The 17,553-nt window shown below is 41.5% G+C and overlaps 1 protein-coding gene across 2 annotated transcripts in view; it reads right to left on the bottom strand.

The window, feature by feature from the left end:
- Positions 1-6,753: 6,753 nt before the first annotated feature.
- creld2 (CRELD disulfide isomerase 2) overlaps positions 6,754-17,553 on the bottom strand; it is a 30,919-nt gene continuing 20,119 nt past the window's right edge. Inside the window, exons 7-10 of one of the 2 annotated variants that reach the window (XM_080207374.1) lie at positions 15,623-15,706; positions 13,044-13,139; positions 10,957-11,097; positions 6,754-8,721 (exon numbers count right to left, since the gene is read on the bottom strand). In XM_080207374.1, coding sequence (XP_080063500.1) covers positions 8,642-8,721; positions 10,957-11,097; positions 13,044-13,139; positions 15,623-15,706 — 401 coding nt within the window. In that variant the 3' untranslated portion in view covers positions 6,754-8,641. The remainder of the gene's footprint in view (positions 8,722-10,956; positions 11,098-13,043; positions 13,140-15,622; positions 15,707-17,553) is intronic. The other variant, XM_080207375.1, reaches the window with a different exon arrangement.

Here is a 17,553-nt window from a genome sequence, read left to right as displayed (position 1 = left end):
TCCAAGGTATCCTCCTGCAGTACAGCTGTGATATTCTCCTTAACCAGTAGTGCAACCCCCCCACCCTTTTACATCCCCCTCTATTCTGCCTGAAACATCTGTAGTCTGGAATGTTAAGCTCCCAATCCTGTCCTTCCCTGAACCAAGTCTCTGTAATAGCACCAACATCATAGATCCAAGTACTAACCCAAGCTCTAAGTTCATCTGCCTTACCTGCTACACTTCTCGCATTGAAACAAATGCACTTCAGTCCAGCAGACCTTCTTCAATTAGCTGTCCCACCCTGCCTGCTCTTTCTCTGAGCCTTACTGGCCCTACTCTCTGGTTCCCCTTCAGCTAATTCACTTTTGCTTTGGGTTCCCCCCCACTCCCGCCTCCGCCAAACCACTTTAAATCCTCCCATGTGACACTAGCAAACTCGGCAGAGTGACCCAAGCCGGGAATCAATCCCGGGTCCCTGGCACAGTGAGGCAGCAGTGCTAACATCTGTGCCACCTTTGTGTGTAGTCAATGGCATCTTATACCATTGGAAAATCAGATATTCTGGCCAAACAAACTGCATGCTCCACTTTCTCCCTTTTTGGAGAAAAACAGGTAATATGTTCCCCTAAAATCCATCAGTCATCTCCCTCTACAACAGTAAATTCAAACGGTAAGATGTTCCCTGTTTGAGACAGGAGTGAGGCCAACATGGATATTCATGAATCTCACCTCTCAGCTGTTTGCAATTCAGACCTTATTGTGCTTGGAGGCTGCTGTTCACCCAGGGTGAGAGGAAGGTTTCACTGAGTCTCTTACTGAGAGAAACAGACATGTTAATGCTTGGGTCATTCTGCTGAGTTTGCACGTTCTAATGTTTCTTCTGTGAAATGTTTCAGAACAGACAGAAAGCATTCTGAAGGGGGAGGGTGAACAAGCAGAAGTCGTGGTCTATATTGATACTAATGACATAGGCAGGAAGAGTGATGAGGTCCTGCGATTGTTCCCTGGAAGCTCTAGTTGGAAACACTCTCTTTCTCAAAGCCCTTCACCCCTATCTCTTCCAGTAGCGTGTCCTCTCCTGTGTTGCCTCTGTTCATTTCCTGTTAAGCTTCAGATCTAGGAGATGGAAACAACAGTAGCCACAACATGCAACAAGTGATCTGAGCCAAACCCTTTAAATCAGAACCAAGCATTTACCAAATGGCACGTCACTCCCTCACAAAGCACCAACCACTTCTATTAATTCAGCAGCATCCAGTACAAATCAATCAATAGCTCAAGAGTGGTTGATGATTTCTTAAACTATTACAGGCGAAGTATCTTTGCTGCTGATCGCATGTCCTGCTTTGCAAAGCTAACAGAACCAAAGAAATAGGAAGAGTAAACCAGACAGGTGTATGATACTCCTGTGCCACTCAGTACAGTCGACTCTACTTTCCTGTGTATGCCCCAAATCCGTCAATTCTCTGAGATACCAGAACAATCCAGCTCCGTTAAATATACTCAACAATCAAACATCTACAACTTTCTGGGGCAGAGAATCACAAAGATTCTCGAGTAAGGAAAGATCTCCTCATCTCAGTCATAGATGATCACGCCCTTATCCTTCAACTATACTCCCTTCACTAATATTCCAACAAAGTAAAAGTTCATTCATTAGTCACAAGTAAGGTTTACACTAACACTGCAATGAAGTTACTGTGAAATTCCCCTAGTCACCACATTCTGCGCCTTTTTGGGTCAATGCACCTAACCAACACGTCTTTCAGACTGTGGGAGGAAACCAGAGCACCTGGACAAAAACCACGCAGACATGGGGAGCACATGCAAACTCTACACAGACAGTGACCCAAGTAAGGAATCAAACTCAGGTCCTTGGCACTGTGGAGCAGCAGTGCTAACCACTGTGCCACCATGCTGCCCCAGTATAGCTACTATTAAGGGGAGGTGAGACTAGAAACTACTCCCACCAGTTTTGTCTAGCTTGTTACAAATTTTACTAAGGGTTAATTTGAAATTGATGAATTTTCATTGCTTAGATTAGTTTTACCACCTGAAACTGGCTATCAACTAGATATTGAATCATAGAAACCATACAGTGCAAGAGGCCATTTGGTCCATCGAGTCTGTGCCAACAAAAATTCCACCCAGGCCTAGCCCCTGTAACCCCACGTATTTGCATTGTTAATCCTATGGCACTAAGGGGCAATTTAGAAACTCCAATCCACCTAACCTGCTTATCTTTGGACTGTGGGAGAGAATTGGAGCACCTGGAGGAACTCCACGCAGACATGGGGAGAGTGTGCAAACTCATCACAGACAATGATCCAAGGTCAGAGTTGAACCCAGATCCATGGCACTGTGAGGCAGCAGTGCTGACCACTGTGCCGCCCTATATAATGGGTGGAATCTTACTGAGGCATCAGGTATCTCCTCTGCTGGCTGGAGAATTGGTGAAAGATCTATGCTGCCTCTGTGTTGCTGAACCAGAAGACAATTAGGCAGTGTCAAGATCAGTGGTGGTCACTTCCCTGGAATCAACTCCGCTCCCCCCCTCCATCCGCAGGAAGAAGTCTCGGTCTATCGAGAACAACTGGCCAATCAGAGGTCAGCAGTGCCACAGAGGAGGCTGTGGCTGCTGCAGGAAAATTACTGGAATCGCAGAATTGCAGAGCGACTCAGTCCACAGGTAAGTAATGCAGGGGAGAGGGGGATGATGGTTAGGGGAAGAGGGGTTTGGGGTAGGGGAAGGAGTAAGAGCAGGAAGGGGATGGCTCTCTTTCAAACCACCTTCGCCTTCTCCAGGTCCATTCCCTCAATCAAGTGGAATCTGTTTGATCAAGTGACCCACTCCCCACCCAGAAGTGTCAAGGTGGTCACAGTTTTACCTGTTGTGCTCAATGACTGTCAACAGGCTCACCTGCCACTGGGTTAATACCAGCAGTGGTGGGTTGAGTGAGGGCCCAAAGTGCTGGGTCATTATTTGTTCACTTAAGGGCTTCAATAGCCTGTAGCGTGGGAAGGTTAACCATGGGCTGACCATGTGATTCTGGCACACACTGAAAGACAGGAGGGTTCCATTCTGCCACTTCCCCTTGCTGCCCCCGAGAGCACAAGATTCTGCCCGATAAATTCCGCACTTGTGGCAAATGGGATCAGAAGTTATGGGGAGCGAGCAGGATTAGGCTGTTGAGTTGGACAAACAGCCATGATCATGAAGATGGAGCAGGCTCGAAGGGCTGAATGGCCTCCTCCTGCTCCTATCTTCTCTGTTTCTATTCAGCTTTAATTCCTGAAAAAGTGACAGCAAAACCTCACATTAAATCTAATTCACAATCTGAAAACCAAAACATGCTAAAAATAATTTGGCTCATCAGACGTAAAATAGGAAACAGTTTTGTCCTCTTGTCACAGCACAATCCTTTGTGCTAACTAATGGAACCTGCAAGATCTTCACCATAGCAACACTGCCCTTTTAATGAACCCCTAGGTGGAGGGTCACTAAATACGCAACTGGATTTTGACAATACTTTTAAGCTGCACATGTTGCATTGATTTTTCACAAAACCCGAAACATTATCTTCACATTTATGGCAGTCCACAGATCTATAGAGAAATGGATCTGAGAATGAGAGCACACATTAAACGAGGATTCGTAATTGTATCGTGTAGGTTTTCTTCAAAGTTCAATAAAATGCAATGATTTTACATGTTTCTATTAGGAGTCATGCTGTCTAATTTTTAAACTTCCTCACCCCAAAATCAATATCCAAAGAATCTACTGAGAAGTGACTGATGTTCACCAGATGAACCCGGCTACCCTGACACATCCACAATGCCTGCTGAACTGGTTAAGAAAGAGCCATCTGTCAAAAAAATCCAAAAGGAGTGCAGTAGAGTACATGCTTGTACAACCTTCCATCATTGACAGGAGGCTTACATTTCACCATTGTTTTGATTTTGCAAGCTCGTCTTCAGCTATAGACAACGTATTATCCACCAGAGGTCCTTCAGACATAGAATAAATTATGTGGTTTTCTTTCCTCCACTTATTAACTGGAATTTTAAAGTAGCGATAAAAGTGTTCAGCAAGACCAGTATGGAGAAACAAACTTTTCCTCTGTAATTATCACTTATTTGTGATCTCACCTTAAAATAGGGAAAAATACATTCGAGACACAATTGTCCATTAAAGGCGACAGGTATTCAAGTAGCGTTAGAGGCCTATTTCGTAAAATAAGTGCAGATCTTAGGAGGCAGTGGGTCATCGAACCAGGTTAGTTACGGAAGAGCAAGCTTTGCCGCTGTGCCATCCAAGTCTTATCATTTGTTACAGCCAATCTAGCAAGATTTTGTCTTCCATTAACTGGGATGCAGTATGTCAGAGTATATTATCTATTCATTGTAAAACTCACCTGATCTACAGTTCTACAATTGATGCACAGAAGGATCCTGTAAGTTTATGTCAGAACTGGATTTCTATGATCCAGACTGAAAATAAATGATTGAATTGACTTCCTAAAGGATGAGCGCAAAGCACAGAACCAACCATTATTTGGAAGGCTTGAGCAGTTCCAAAGTGACATGGATAACTGTATAAAGGTGCAGTGGGGCGACACAATGGCTATCGCTGCTGCCTCCCAACACCAGGGGCCCAGGTTTGATTCCCAGCTTGCGTCACTGCCTGTACGGAGTCTGCATGGTCTCCCTGTGTCTGCATGGGTTTCCTCCAGGTGTTCTGGTTTCCTCTCAGTCTGAAAGATGTGCTGGTTAGGTGCATTGGCCATGCTAAATTCTCCCTCAGTGTACCCGAACAGGCACCGGAGTGTGGTGACTAAAGGATTTTCATTGCAATGTTAATGAAAGCCCACTTGTGACACTAAATAATAAAACTTTAAAAAAATTAAGTATTTCAGTAATGGGTACCCATAGTCACAGGAAAGTTATGCAGAGGCTAATTTCAAGGTTTTTTTTAAAATAATTAAGAAACAAAGCTTTATTCTAGTAATTGACAGACAGAACATTGGAAATTCAGGTTTGGATGACCAAAGCTGCAAAAGTTTACACCTGCTTCAGCTAATCACCAAAATTATCTTCCACTGTAGCAATGTTGACTTTTTTATTTCCTTCCTTAGCTATCATTTTGGTTAGGGACCCAGAGTAAAACAGTGAGGCTAGCAAGTTGGTGGTTCAGCATTGGTACCAATAAGTTGAGTCCTAATAAAGAGACTAGGTTCTCCTGTAGCACACTCTAACTTATGTTTCCCCGCTAGTGCCAAAGGCAAAGGAACACTGTTTTAATCTTTTACTTAAATAATCACCAAATCCAAACTGGGTATTTTAACTTGGCAATTATGACTATAAATATTACAGCAACAGAACATTGCTGTTACTGAGGAGTTTTTCTAATTGGCACAAGCCCATTGAAAGTAAGGTAGCCTAATATTAACCTGTGTTGTGCTTGTGAGCAAAGCTTGCTTCATCCATCACATAAATGTTGACATAAATGTTGAGTGTATTTTACAGGCACCAGCAATGCCATGTCTGTGGTAGTGTTTTCTGGCAGGTTATTTGCACCCTGACCCAAGTTTTGTTTTATTATCTAATCACAAAACGTGGGCCTCGCTGACAATTATCGTCCGTCCCTATGTACACTCGAGAAGGTTGTGGTGAACCAACTTGACAACTGAGCGACTTGCCAGGCCATTTCAGCAGACAGTGAAGAACTAACTGCATTGCTTAGCTCAGGAGTCACAAACATGCAGACTGGCTTAAGGATGAAAGATTCCCTTCCCTAAAAAAAAATTAATGAACCAGTTTGAATTCTTTTTTTCAAACAAGCTGGCAGTTTCATTGTCATCTTTGGTGCTGGTTCTTTTCCATTCCACATTTGTTTCATGAAAAGATAATTAATCAATGTAGAACTTATGGCCCCAGATCATTAATTCAATCACAGGGATGATCAGTGTACTAACATACGGGTGGCACACTGGCACAGATGTTAGCCCTGCTGCCTCACAATTAACCAAGAGAAAATGTTAGAAAATTTCAGCAGGTCTGGCAGCATCTAGAAGGAGAGAAAAGAGCTGACATTGAGTCCAGCTGACCCTTTGTCAAAGCTGCTTTTATTCAAGTTCAATTTCCAATTGGGTCACTGTCTGTGCAGAGTCTGCATGTTCTCCCAGTGTCTGCATGGGTGTCCTCTGGTCTGAAGATATGCTGGTTAAGTGCACTAGCTATGCTAAATTCTCCCTCAATGTACCCGAACAGATGCTGGCATATGGCAACTAGGGGACTTTCATAATAAGTGTTGATGGAAGCCTACTTGTGATTAATAAATAAACTTTAACATAACCATAGGACTAACATTCTTCCACATTTATCAGTCTCCCTGTTGAACTGAAGCATCCACAGCAAGTCTCTCACAGCACATCGCAGTTACGTGCAGCTCTGGCAGTAGATGTTGGCTGAGGGACTAGTGGATGTCAACTACTTCAGGAGCAATAGAACCTGTCTTGCATTACCATGTTGTTTCCTTTCCAGTCAACCAAAATAGGGGAATTAACAGTGAGAATATCCTTTGACACAATGACAATGACAGTAGTAAAAAAAAAATGCAGTAGTACATAAGAACATAAGAAATAGGAGCAGGAGTAGGCCATCCAGCCCTTCGAGCCTGCCCCGCCATTCAATAAGATCATGGCTGATCTGTCGCTGCTCAGTTCCACTTTCCCGCCCTCTCCCCATAACCCTTAATCCCCTCTCCTATCAAAAACCCATCAACCCGCGTCTTAAAAAGTACAAAGAGTCACAAAAGATTTTAAAGCACATCAACGGCAAGGAAGAATACAAAAGAAAAAAAGCTCAACAATGGCTGGACCACACTAATTTCAATAATCATTTCCACTCTCCCTATACAGCCTATTGTTCTGGAGGTTCAGTTTTACACAGGTAAGTCAATGAAATGTACAAAATTGGCAGGAGCATCCAAAGTTTAAGATTCACATTTTGCACCGGCCTACAAACGAATTTCTGATGTCAATGTAAATACTGATTAGAGATCTGAAATTAAATTAAGATGGACAGTAGACAACTTCCTAATTAACAGGACCCAAAGATCCCATTGGAATATTATACAGTATCTTTCATACAATTCCCACAGATTTAATACTAGGCAATGCCATTTGAGTGTTGGAGTGTCACAAACATGGTTAAATAACAATTCTGACATGGAAAATCTTAATAATGAAACAACGATCATAATTTAAAAATAGCCCCTAGGGTGGCACAGTGATTAGCACTGCTACCTCACAGCACCAGGGTCCCAGGTTCAATTCCCAGCTTGGGTCACTGTCTATGTGGAGTTTGTCATTCTCCTTGTGTCTGCATGGGTTTCTTCTGGGTGCTCCAGTTTCCTCCCATAGTCCAAAGATGTGTAGGTTAGGTGGACTGGTCATGCCAAATTATCCCTTAGTGTCAGGGGGATTAGCTAGGATTTCATAGAATCATAGAAACCCTAAAGTGCAGAAAGAGGCCATTTGCCCATTGAGTCTGCACCAACCACAATCCACCCAGGCCCTACCACCACATCCCTACTTATTTACCCAGTAATCTCTCTAAACTACGCATCTCAGGACACTAAGGGGCAATTTTAGCATGGCCAACCAACTTAACCCACACATTTTTGGACTGTGGGAGGAATCCCACGCAGACACAATAACCTGCAAACTCCACGCAGCCAGTGACCCAAGCCAGGAATCGAATCCAGGTCCCTGGCCTGTGAAGCAGCAGAGCTAACCACTGTGCTACCGTGCTGCCCATGGTGGGATTGTGGTTGGTGCAGACTCGACAGGCTAAATGGCCTCCTTCTGCGCTGTAGGGATTCTATGATAAATGCGTGTGGAGTATGAACAATGCCTTTTGGGGTTAGATTGCAGAGAGAAAATTTAACACATGATGTCATGATCCCTCCAAGTTCAAGCATGAAGAATAACAGGACCAACAAACCTTGACAATACAACATTTGCAATGAGAGAAAATAGTGGAAATGGCCAACAGGTAAGTGAGCATTGAGGACAATGAGATTGTTTGGTTGATAATCGACCATCAAGTTTAAATCAGAAGCCAGAGCGGGTATAGTGACTAAACCAGCATTTCCATTTTATAATGTCCATTTTAAAAGCTCTAATCTTCAGCTAATGAAGAGTGACAATCACAACAATAAAGTACAATCACTAAGGTCAACAGAAAACTCTTTCAGATTATAAATCTTTAGATAGGAGATTCAGTGCTACTATATCAAGATCATGTATCAAAGTTAAAACATTTTAACCTTCCAGGTACACTTACTGGCATCAAAAGCACTACAAAAAAAAGTTTCTTTTTTTGATTTGACACATTTGTTCCCACCAAAAAAAGGACAAACTGAAACTAAATATTTGTGACACAAAAGAGGGGAATGAGGAGCATCCTGGCCCCAGGAATTTAAAATGGAAACAGGCCAGTAACTGTTAGCTTTTGGTTATGTAAACAAATCATATTGGCAACACGTTTAACCTTCAGGTTGAAAAATAACTCTTCCTCCTCTATAAACAGCAGACCTTTTCAAAATATGCCCACAGACTTTTGTACAAGAGAATCTAATGTGTTGAGCGGCGCGTCAAAGGTCTTCATGCAGGGTGACATCTGGTAAAGCTTCTGGTTCAACCACGTCTTGCTCTTCAGAGTCCTTCATTTCTACTGCAGAAAAGAAAGGAACCGTTATCAATCTGAAGTTTCCATTGTCAATATTGGTCCTGGTTCGGACTGGTAATTGACATCTTTATAAAGTCATTGGAGGTCGTTTTGACTTTGTAATATAGTGTAAATCAGATAATAGCAAATTGGCAGTCCATTTTAGATCTCTCATTTGTATTTCAGTTGACTTCAAGAGTTAAATTTACCCCAATTTTCCTTCTGAGTAGAGGTGCACTCTGAGCCTGATACAGATGGGAAATACCATCATTTTGAAGCAAATGTAATTGCTGTTTTGCAACAATGCTATCCATTATAAGGATATGGGTAAGGTACAGTTACATGGGTATAGAGGGGTCTGGGCCAAATGCAGGCAATTGAGACTAGCTTAGTGGTTTAAAAAAGGGCGGCATGAACAAGTTGGGCCGAAGGACCTGTTTCCTTTCTATAAACCTCTATGATTCATTATAGTAATATGGCCAAAAATAGCAAGATCCTCATTACAAATCATAGAAGTGTGCAAGGCCCAAAACTCCTGACAGGGTTCTGCAAGCAGTTGGCATATAAAGAATGTGCACTGACTGCAAACAGGGTCTTGCAATATTTACCCATTTAAATCTGCAACAATGACAGCTCTTTATTGGTTGACAAGAGTCACTCTGCTGAGCCAAGCGGTGTTAAACACTCTGTTGATTAGCTCCAACCACTTTCTACCTTCATTATTTTACAGGGTGATTCTAGGACTTATAACATGAGAAAACCCATGTACTAAAGAAGGCCGACACCATAGTGAAGGACGTTTTGTGTTGGTATCTCAAGTCATAGTCATACAGTGCAGTAAAAGGCCCTCTGGCCCATCAAACCTGGACCAACAATAACTACCACTGAAGTCATGCTAATCCCATTTTCCTACATTTACCCAAGATCCTTCAATGTTGCAATATTTCAAGTGCTCATCCAAATATTTTTTAAAGGTTGTAAGATTTCCAGTCACCTCAACCTTCCCAGCTAGTGCATTCAACCAAGGGGAACAACTACTCCCTACATACCCTGTCCATACCCCTCAATCTGAAACACCTCAATCATGTCTCCCCTCCCACCCCTTAGCCTTCTCTGCTCTAAAAGAAAACAATCCAAGCCTATCCTGTCTCTCCTCATAGCTCAAATACTCCAACCTAGGTAACATCCTCGAGAACCTCCTCTGTGCACACTCGAGTGTTATCACATCCTGATACAAGCCAGCACAGCATTTTACTCATCGATTTGGCTGAATGGACTTCCCATAGCCCTTCATTCCTTGAGGAGGATATAGGTGGTCAAAGCAAATTAAGGCTCACATCCAAAACACCTAGACACATAAAAATTTCTATTACAGTTTCTTGAAGTGGTTCTGCAATGTAGAAGCAGTGAGACAATGTATTTTTATGACAAGTGGAAGAAAATGCTGGACTCTTCTTGAGTTTGCAGCCGCCCATCTATTGACAATATCTACACTTCCCGCTGCCTTGGCAAGCAGCTAGTATAATTAAGGACCCCAAGCACCCCGAACATTCTCTTCCACCTTCTTCCATTGGGCAAAAGATACAAACGTCTGAGGTCACATACCAAATGACTCAAGAACAGCTTCTTCCCTGCTGCCATCAGACTTTTGAATGGACCTACCCTGCGTTAAGTTGATTTTTCTCTACACCCTAGCTATGACTGTAAACTACATTCTGCACTCCCTCGTTTCCTTCTCTGTAAATGCTTTGTTTGCATAGCGCGCAAGAAACAATACTTGTCACATGTATTAGCAAACATTGAAAACAATATATCAAATAAACCAGGATGAATGTAATAATCAATATTGCTGCTGGCCTCCCCCTATCCTCGCATCTTCATAATGTTATGGATACAAGAAGAGCAAATGCATAACAAACAACTGGAGTGAAAAGACCTGTCAATGATCCTTGGCATTGTCAGGATTCAGCACAGCAGCAATATACCAAGGTGGTTTTGAAGCAGAAGTTTAGAATAATTAAACATGTTAACTGTTTATTAGCTTTTCTAATGTTTTCTAACCTGAAAAAAAGACTTTAGACATTGTGAATGAATTTTAAAAAGCAGTATTTTTTAAACAATGTTTGGTCCATGACAAGTATCTTAACTCTACTTACTGTGTTGAACAATTTGCTCATTTAGTTTCAGAATTAGATATAAATAGTGATTATTGCAAGTGAAATTTTAAACTTATCAGCATACCTGGTGCTTTTATTTCTACACAGGCTCCATCTTGGTCTTTGTAGCCTTCAGAGCAAAGACATTTAAAGCTGCCTTCAGTGTTGATACAATCCTCATTTTCACGTGTACACACTTTCTCAGGCAGGCTACATTCATTTACATCTAAACATGGAAAAATTGAAAACATTTTAAGACTGAATTTTTTAATAAGAGGAAGCACAGTGCACACTGGGAGCCAACTTTTAAATGAGCCCAGTACAGGATTCGCTCAACTCCTATCCCCTGTTAGAGGGTAATAACCCTGTGAGGGGGGTTCAGCTCTTAAATAGATTTGGTTTCATACTGCATGCTGTTTTCTGTCATGAGTAACACCACGCTGAATTGACATAGATGATCGAAACAGATCAGGACTTAAATGATTTGGATTTAGAGCATCATCTGTCAAAGTCAACCCTGATAAAGCTAATTTATTCAGCACGCATCCCATTCCTATGCAAGGGGTGTAAAACAAAACGTAGGCTTAAATCTTCCAGTCCTGTCCACCATAAGAATCATTGCGGGTGGGAAGATGAATATGACACACAAGTCAAAGGTCGGTTGACCTCGGGCAGGTATTTGCGATCCCAGGGTGGATGGGACTGGAAAGTCCCGCCCATTGAAAATTGTGGGGAAGGTAGCTTATCACTTAATAGGTCCGATAGGCTCTGCACTGGACTGGGGATTGGACTTTGGTTCATACAATGAGAAGTTTATTTATGAAGATTCAGTGGATGCTAGCAAGCAAAGATCAAGCGTGAGATTCTCCTGCCAACCAGACACATTTTTCCCCACCAGTGAGAGGTGGCACATTGATTGCTAGCTGCAGGCTGACTCCTGCTCCTTGTTGATGAGTTCCTATTTTCCTAATCCTATAAGGCATTAACAATGGGTTGGAAGAGGAAATGGATTAAGGTAAAGATATTTTGACAGCTTATGCATTTCAGAATCTCAGAACAGATTTAAGTGACAAAGGAAAACAAACAGTCAAAGGTAAACTAAGTCTCATAATATTACTTGTACTGAAAGGGGTCTAATCCTGAAATAATTATTTTAAAAATCCTGAAATGATAACTGCTAAAATTGATTTAACTTCTGGCCTATAGCTAATTTAGATGGCAATTGGGTAGTAGTGGGTGAGCTTAGGTCCAGTAGCCTACGTTAATTGATGTGTTATTGAAAATACCTTTGCTACATTCATAAATTTTGTTAGCTGATTTTTAAGCCAATCATATTATCCTGTATGAGTTATACTCTGACACAACATAAAAATATACACAAACCCCCTCCTCGCCTGCTCCATCCTCAATTTCCAAATTGCCTGCTTGATACAACCAATTTAAAATTAAAAGTAAGAGAGTGGATCTCTGTATTTGAGATGATACAAATAAAATGAAAGATATTTCTGAATAAGAATCATATTTGACTCAAAACATTAACTCTGTTTCTCTCCCCACAGACGCCACCAGTTCTGCTGATTTTTTTCCAGCACTTTCCTCTTTTTGCTTCAGATTTCCATCATTTTGCTTCTAATTACGAAGACTGATTGCAGAAGTCAAGGTTGTTTTCATTAGAGAAGAAAAAGCTGAGAGGAGATTTGATAGAGGTCTTCAAAATCATGAGGAGTCTGGATAGAATAAATAGGAAGAAAGTTTCCCACTCGTGAAAGGATCAAAAATCAGAGGGCACAGGTTTAAGGTAAATGGTAAAAGAAGCAAAAGTGACATGAAGTAAAGTTTTTTCAGGCAGTGAATAGTTAAGGTCTGGAATGCACTGCCTGAGAGCGTGGTGCAAGCAAGGTTCTACTGAAGCATTCCAAAGGGAATCAGACAGTTATCTAAAATGGAAGAAAGTGGAGGGTTACTGGAAGAAGGTAGCAGAATGACCAGTGAACTGTTCAGAGGATGGGGTGCTGACACAATGGGTTGAATGGCCTCCCACTGTGATGTAACATGTGTGTCTGTACTTAGTGCAGGACATAGAGAGTACTAGATCACCAGCAAGACAGATTCCAGCATCTGCTATACAAATCATTCTAAGTTGATCTCAGCAGCTATGAGTACATTCCATACCTACGCACTTTTGCTCCTCCATTGTGTACCCAGTTGTACAGTTAATACAATCTTCTGGACCTCCTCCAGTACATGCATCACAGGCAGAATGACAGGCTGTAGAGTATGAAAAATAAAGTTAAACTGGCAGAATATCACTATTGCAGATCAACTTAATTTAAATGCATGACCTCTAATGGCATGCAATCGCGGAACGCCTTATAACGGAGCTTTTAATTTTAAAAATGGCTCGAGTCCACCTGACTAATTCATCCACAAGGCGGAATACAAAAATTTCCCCTTTTAAGAATATACTCATGCAGTTCATTTCATAGGCAGCGATTTAAAAGACTATGATGATTCAAATTTTGTGCACATGTGTTTGAATAGGGTGTCCAATGCTGCTTCCCTCGGATCATATACAACCCCAAGTTGAATGATTGCTCACCTAATTCAATCTGCATTTATAGATTTGTTTTTATTTTGTGTGCCTGAAGGTTTGAAAAGTTTTGTTTTAAAGCCTGTGGCCAGAGCGGTGTTGTTCATCTCAGACATAAAGTTAGGTGTGAATGTGATGTCTGTGGTAGTTCAGTAGCTTCTATTTTTTTTAATTTATCAAATACAGTTTTAAAACTGTCGTTCCACCACGTCTCTGGAGTTTACTTCCAAGTTAAGTGGGAGACATTAAGAACCTCAGCATTGTCTGAGTCCCCAGGATATGCAGCCTGTAAAAATAAAAGCTTCTGACCATCCCCTTCTTTAGGGCATCGGAAGTTCTCAGTTGCTGCACGTTTCTCTGCATATAAATACATACTGTCATCCATTTGATTTTTATTGGGTGCAATCAGCAAGTTCTTTTAAAATAATCTTTTGGTGTTATTATGTCTTTGTTCATTGATATTCTGCCCTCTCTTTAAAGGGTTGACTCCTTACAATAAAAAGAGGCATCACTGCAGGCTCAACTTGAAATTCATCCCATACAAACAAAAACAGTATTGCCCATTAGCTACTTGGCATTGTACCCACAGCTCATCTCCTCAGATAGCCATTTGATGACATTGTCTACATGGGTTACGGAAACAGGAATGAGAACATGATCAGCAATTATCCTTTCCCTTGCGCAGTTCAGAGATTTCCTGGCCAACTGCATCATCCTAATTGCTCTTTGAACAACCAATTCAACACCCAACAAGTGTCGAGACTAATAAAGACCTTCTTGTCTTGGATAGTGCCTTTTTTGATTCCATGTTGTTGAACTCAACAAAAAGTAATTAATTGTTGGAACTGCTTCCAGAACAATATTAAAAACAAATATACATTTTGAAATCCAAATGTCTCCTGACACTGCCTCTTGGCACAGGGTGGCATAATGACTCTGTGACAGGGGTAGACCCCAGTGGGAGCCTCATGGGGGAGAGGGGATTGATTTATGTGGTGGCGGGGTGAAGCAGAGGTAGGAGCTGGAGATGCCGATGATGGACTTTATTTGGGGCGAGGGGCTGAGACCTCTGTGGTGGAGTGTGCAGGGGTGTCAATTTTTGGTTTGATTGGGGCAAACTTTAAACATGGTGTCCCAATCTCAGTGCAGGCAGGTTTTGCCAGCATGTGGTACAATCTGGAGAGAAGACCAGTGTGTTTCTCACCAGAGAAACCGTGGGGGCAGCATGGGAGCACAGTGGTTAGCACTGCTGCTTCACAGCTCCAGGGACCTGGGTTCGATTCCTGGCTCGGGTCACTGTCTGCATGGGGTTCCCATGGGAGCTCCGGTTTCCTCCCACAGTTCAAAAATGTGCGGGTTAGATTAATTGGCCATGCTAAAATTGCCCCTAAGTGTCTTGAGATGCATAGTTTAGAGGGATTAGTGGGTAAAATATGTAGGGATATGGGGGTAGAGCCTGGGTAGGATTGTGGTCAGCGCATATTTGATGGGCCAAATGGCCTCTTGCTGCACTGTAGGGTTCTATGACTAGGACTCCATGACCATTTTTCTCACTGGAACCAATGCTCTGCCACTTTTGGTAAGACTTCCCCCTGTGCATACTTGCTACCCACAGGTGAGGAACTGAAACCTTTCTGTACATTCTGGGAGTGGTTTTTCAGCAGCGTTCACTTGTATGAAGCCTGGACAACTACTAGTGAATGCAAAGGAACCAAAACAATTGACTTAAATCAGCAAATAAGTGATTTGTATAAAAGTTTTGAAAAAAGTCTAAAAATGTTAGTTTTCTTTAAACTTTCTCAATAGCTTGGGAAGCTGTTTTAGGAGTGAGTGATTCTGAAACCCATGGGGGCGGGGAGGAGTGCAGGGAAGAGGATTTTATCTATTCATTTTGACTGTGGCCAATCTCTTTGTTGCTATTTCTGCCTCCAGTTTGTTATGGCTTTTGTTATAGTCAGAAGTAATCATGCTGTCAAAGACCTGAGTGGTTTGTTCTTTTCAAATTCCAATCCTTATATGCACTGCCTACTTTGAGCATTATCACTGAAGCGAAATTGTTAACGTATGTAGGTTATTTGTGCAGATATTATCAGATACTCAAAAATGTAAAATTTGCTTTTGTGTTGTATCGTGAACCGAAGCTTAAAATACACAGACATACCTTCACAGGAGTAAGACCCTTCTGTGTTTGAACAGTATTTGTGCTGTTTGCAAGGTAAGGTTTCTGCTGCACACTCATCGACATCTACAACAAGTGGAAAAGGTTCAGTTACATACAGATTGAGGAATGAACAATTCTTGTAATTTAGAACTTGATAACTTAACCTATGCCAGGTGCAATCACTCATTTGTAACACTAATCTTACAAACATTTGAACAGGATACTTGGCACAGTAGCAATTAAGAATTTTGTTCTAAGAATTAAAAAAAATGTGCTTGGACATCAGCAGTTCTAGCTGGTGCATGTCCACAGCAGACATGCTGCCAACTGCCATTGGAGATCTTTCTCTACACCCTAGCTATGACTGATGCTACATTCCTTTTCTTCTCTATGAACAGTACGCCCTGTCTGTATAAGCATGCAAGAAACAATAGTTTTCACTTCTTGTGAATAATTTGATTTATTATTGTCACATGTACACAGTGAAAAGTACAGTTTCTTGCATGCTATACAGAAAAGGCATACCATTCATAGAGGAGAGAATGCAGAATGTAGTGTTACAGTCATAGCTAGAATGTAGAGAAACATCAACTCAATACGAGGTAGGTTCATTCAAAAGTCCAATGGCAGCAGAGAAGAAGCTGTTCTTGAGACAGATGGTTTGTGACCTCAGAATTTTGCATCTTTTTCCAGACAGAAGAAGACACAAGAGAGAATGTCCGGGGTGTATGGGGTCCTTAATTATGCTGGCTGCTTTTCTAAGGCGTAGACAGAGTCAATAGACGAGAGACTGGTTTGCGATACATATGACCATAATAAATCAAATAATAAATTAAATCAAATGGTTCACGTAGAAAATGCTAAAACTTACCACTGCACTAGTGTCAGTCGCGTTTTAGTGCTCTACGCTGAAAAAGACTATTTCTCACTTGTGTGTGCTGGATCCTAACAATCGGTACTAACGTGGAAAAATGTTCTATTTTCTATCTGCCATTTAAGCACACTAAAAATGACAAGATAGTCCATTATCAAACTTGTTAGGGTGGTCTCAGAGCTTCCCCACCACACAGGTCAAGTAAAAGATAGATTGTGTGGGGCAGGGAGGAGGGAGTGGAAAGATACAGCACAATAAAATTAATATCACATGGTCTGACAATTGATAAATATGATACAATTTCTTGAAAGATGTTGCAGATAAGTTGACTACAGCCAGGGAAGAGATAGAAATTACTTCTTTTTAGTAGAATTACTTCTCTCAAAGGGTCATGAGTCTGTGGAATTCACTAGCCCAGAACATGGTGGATGCCAGGTCTTTGAGTAAATTTAAGGCAAAGGTGGACAGCTGTTCAATTAGTAAGGAGTTGAAAGGCCACGGTTACTAGGAAAGTGGAGTTGAGGCCGAGATGAGATCAGCCATGTTCGTATTCAATGGTGGAGCAGGTTCGAGGGGCTAAATTGCCTACTCCTGCTCCTAGTTCTTATGATTCTTAGGCATCTGAGAAGATTTAAAACAAAGCTAAATACCAGAGTACTTCAGGCAGTAATGAGGACCTAGATAAAAATCACAAAACCAGGGTGCTCATAGGAGGCATTATATGTTGTGTGTGTGTGAGCTGGTCCTTGTGGAAGAGGGGTGTGGAAATGGAAAGTGACTAACAAGCATCAGCACAAAGCTTTTCATCAGGCAGCTCACAAGAAATTGCCAACAGCAAAACGATAAACAACAATTTAAATAGTACTCTCTTCGAGAAGTATAAACTGTTGCTCCAACTTTATTTCGGTACTTTTTTTTGCATGCTTTCTGATGAGTACAAGACAAAAAGCTTTGATAGCAAGTTTCTTTCTTCAGCAATACCCAAGTATAAAATATTATTTAAATACCATGGACGTTGCAAGCAGCTGTAATGCAGCAAAATATCACATCAGCTGTA

This window comes from Carcharhinus amblyrhynchos, chromosome 19, assembly GCF_965287045.1.
Source record: "Carcharhinus amblyrhynchos chromosome 19, sCarAmb.v2.hapA, whole genome shotgun sequence".
NCBI lineage: Eukaryota > Metazoa > Chordata > Chondrichthyes > Carcharhiniformes > Carcharhinidae > Carcharhinus > Carcharhinus amblyrhynchos.
The sequence above is the reverse complement of the archived record's forward strand: the minus strand, read 5'-3'. Positions and strand labels throughout refer to the sequence as shown.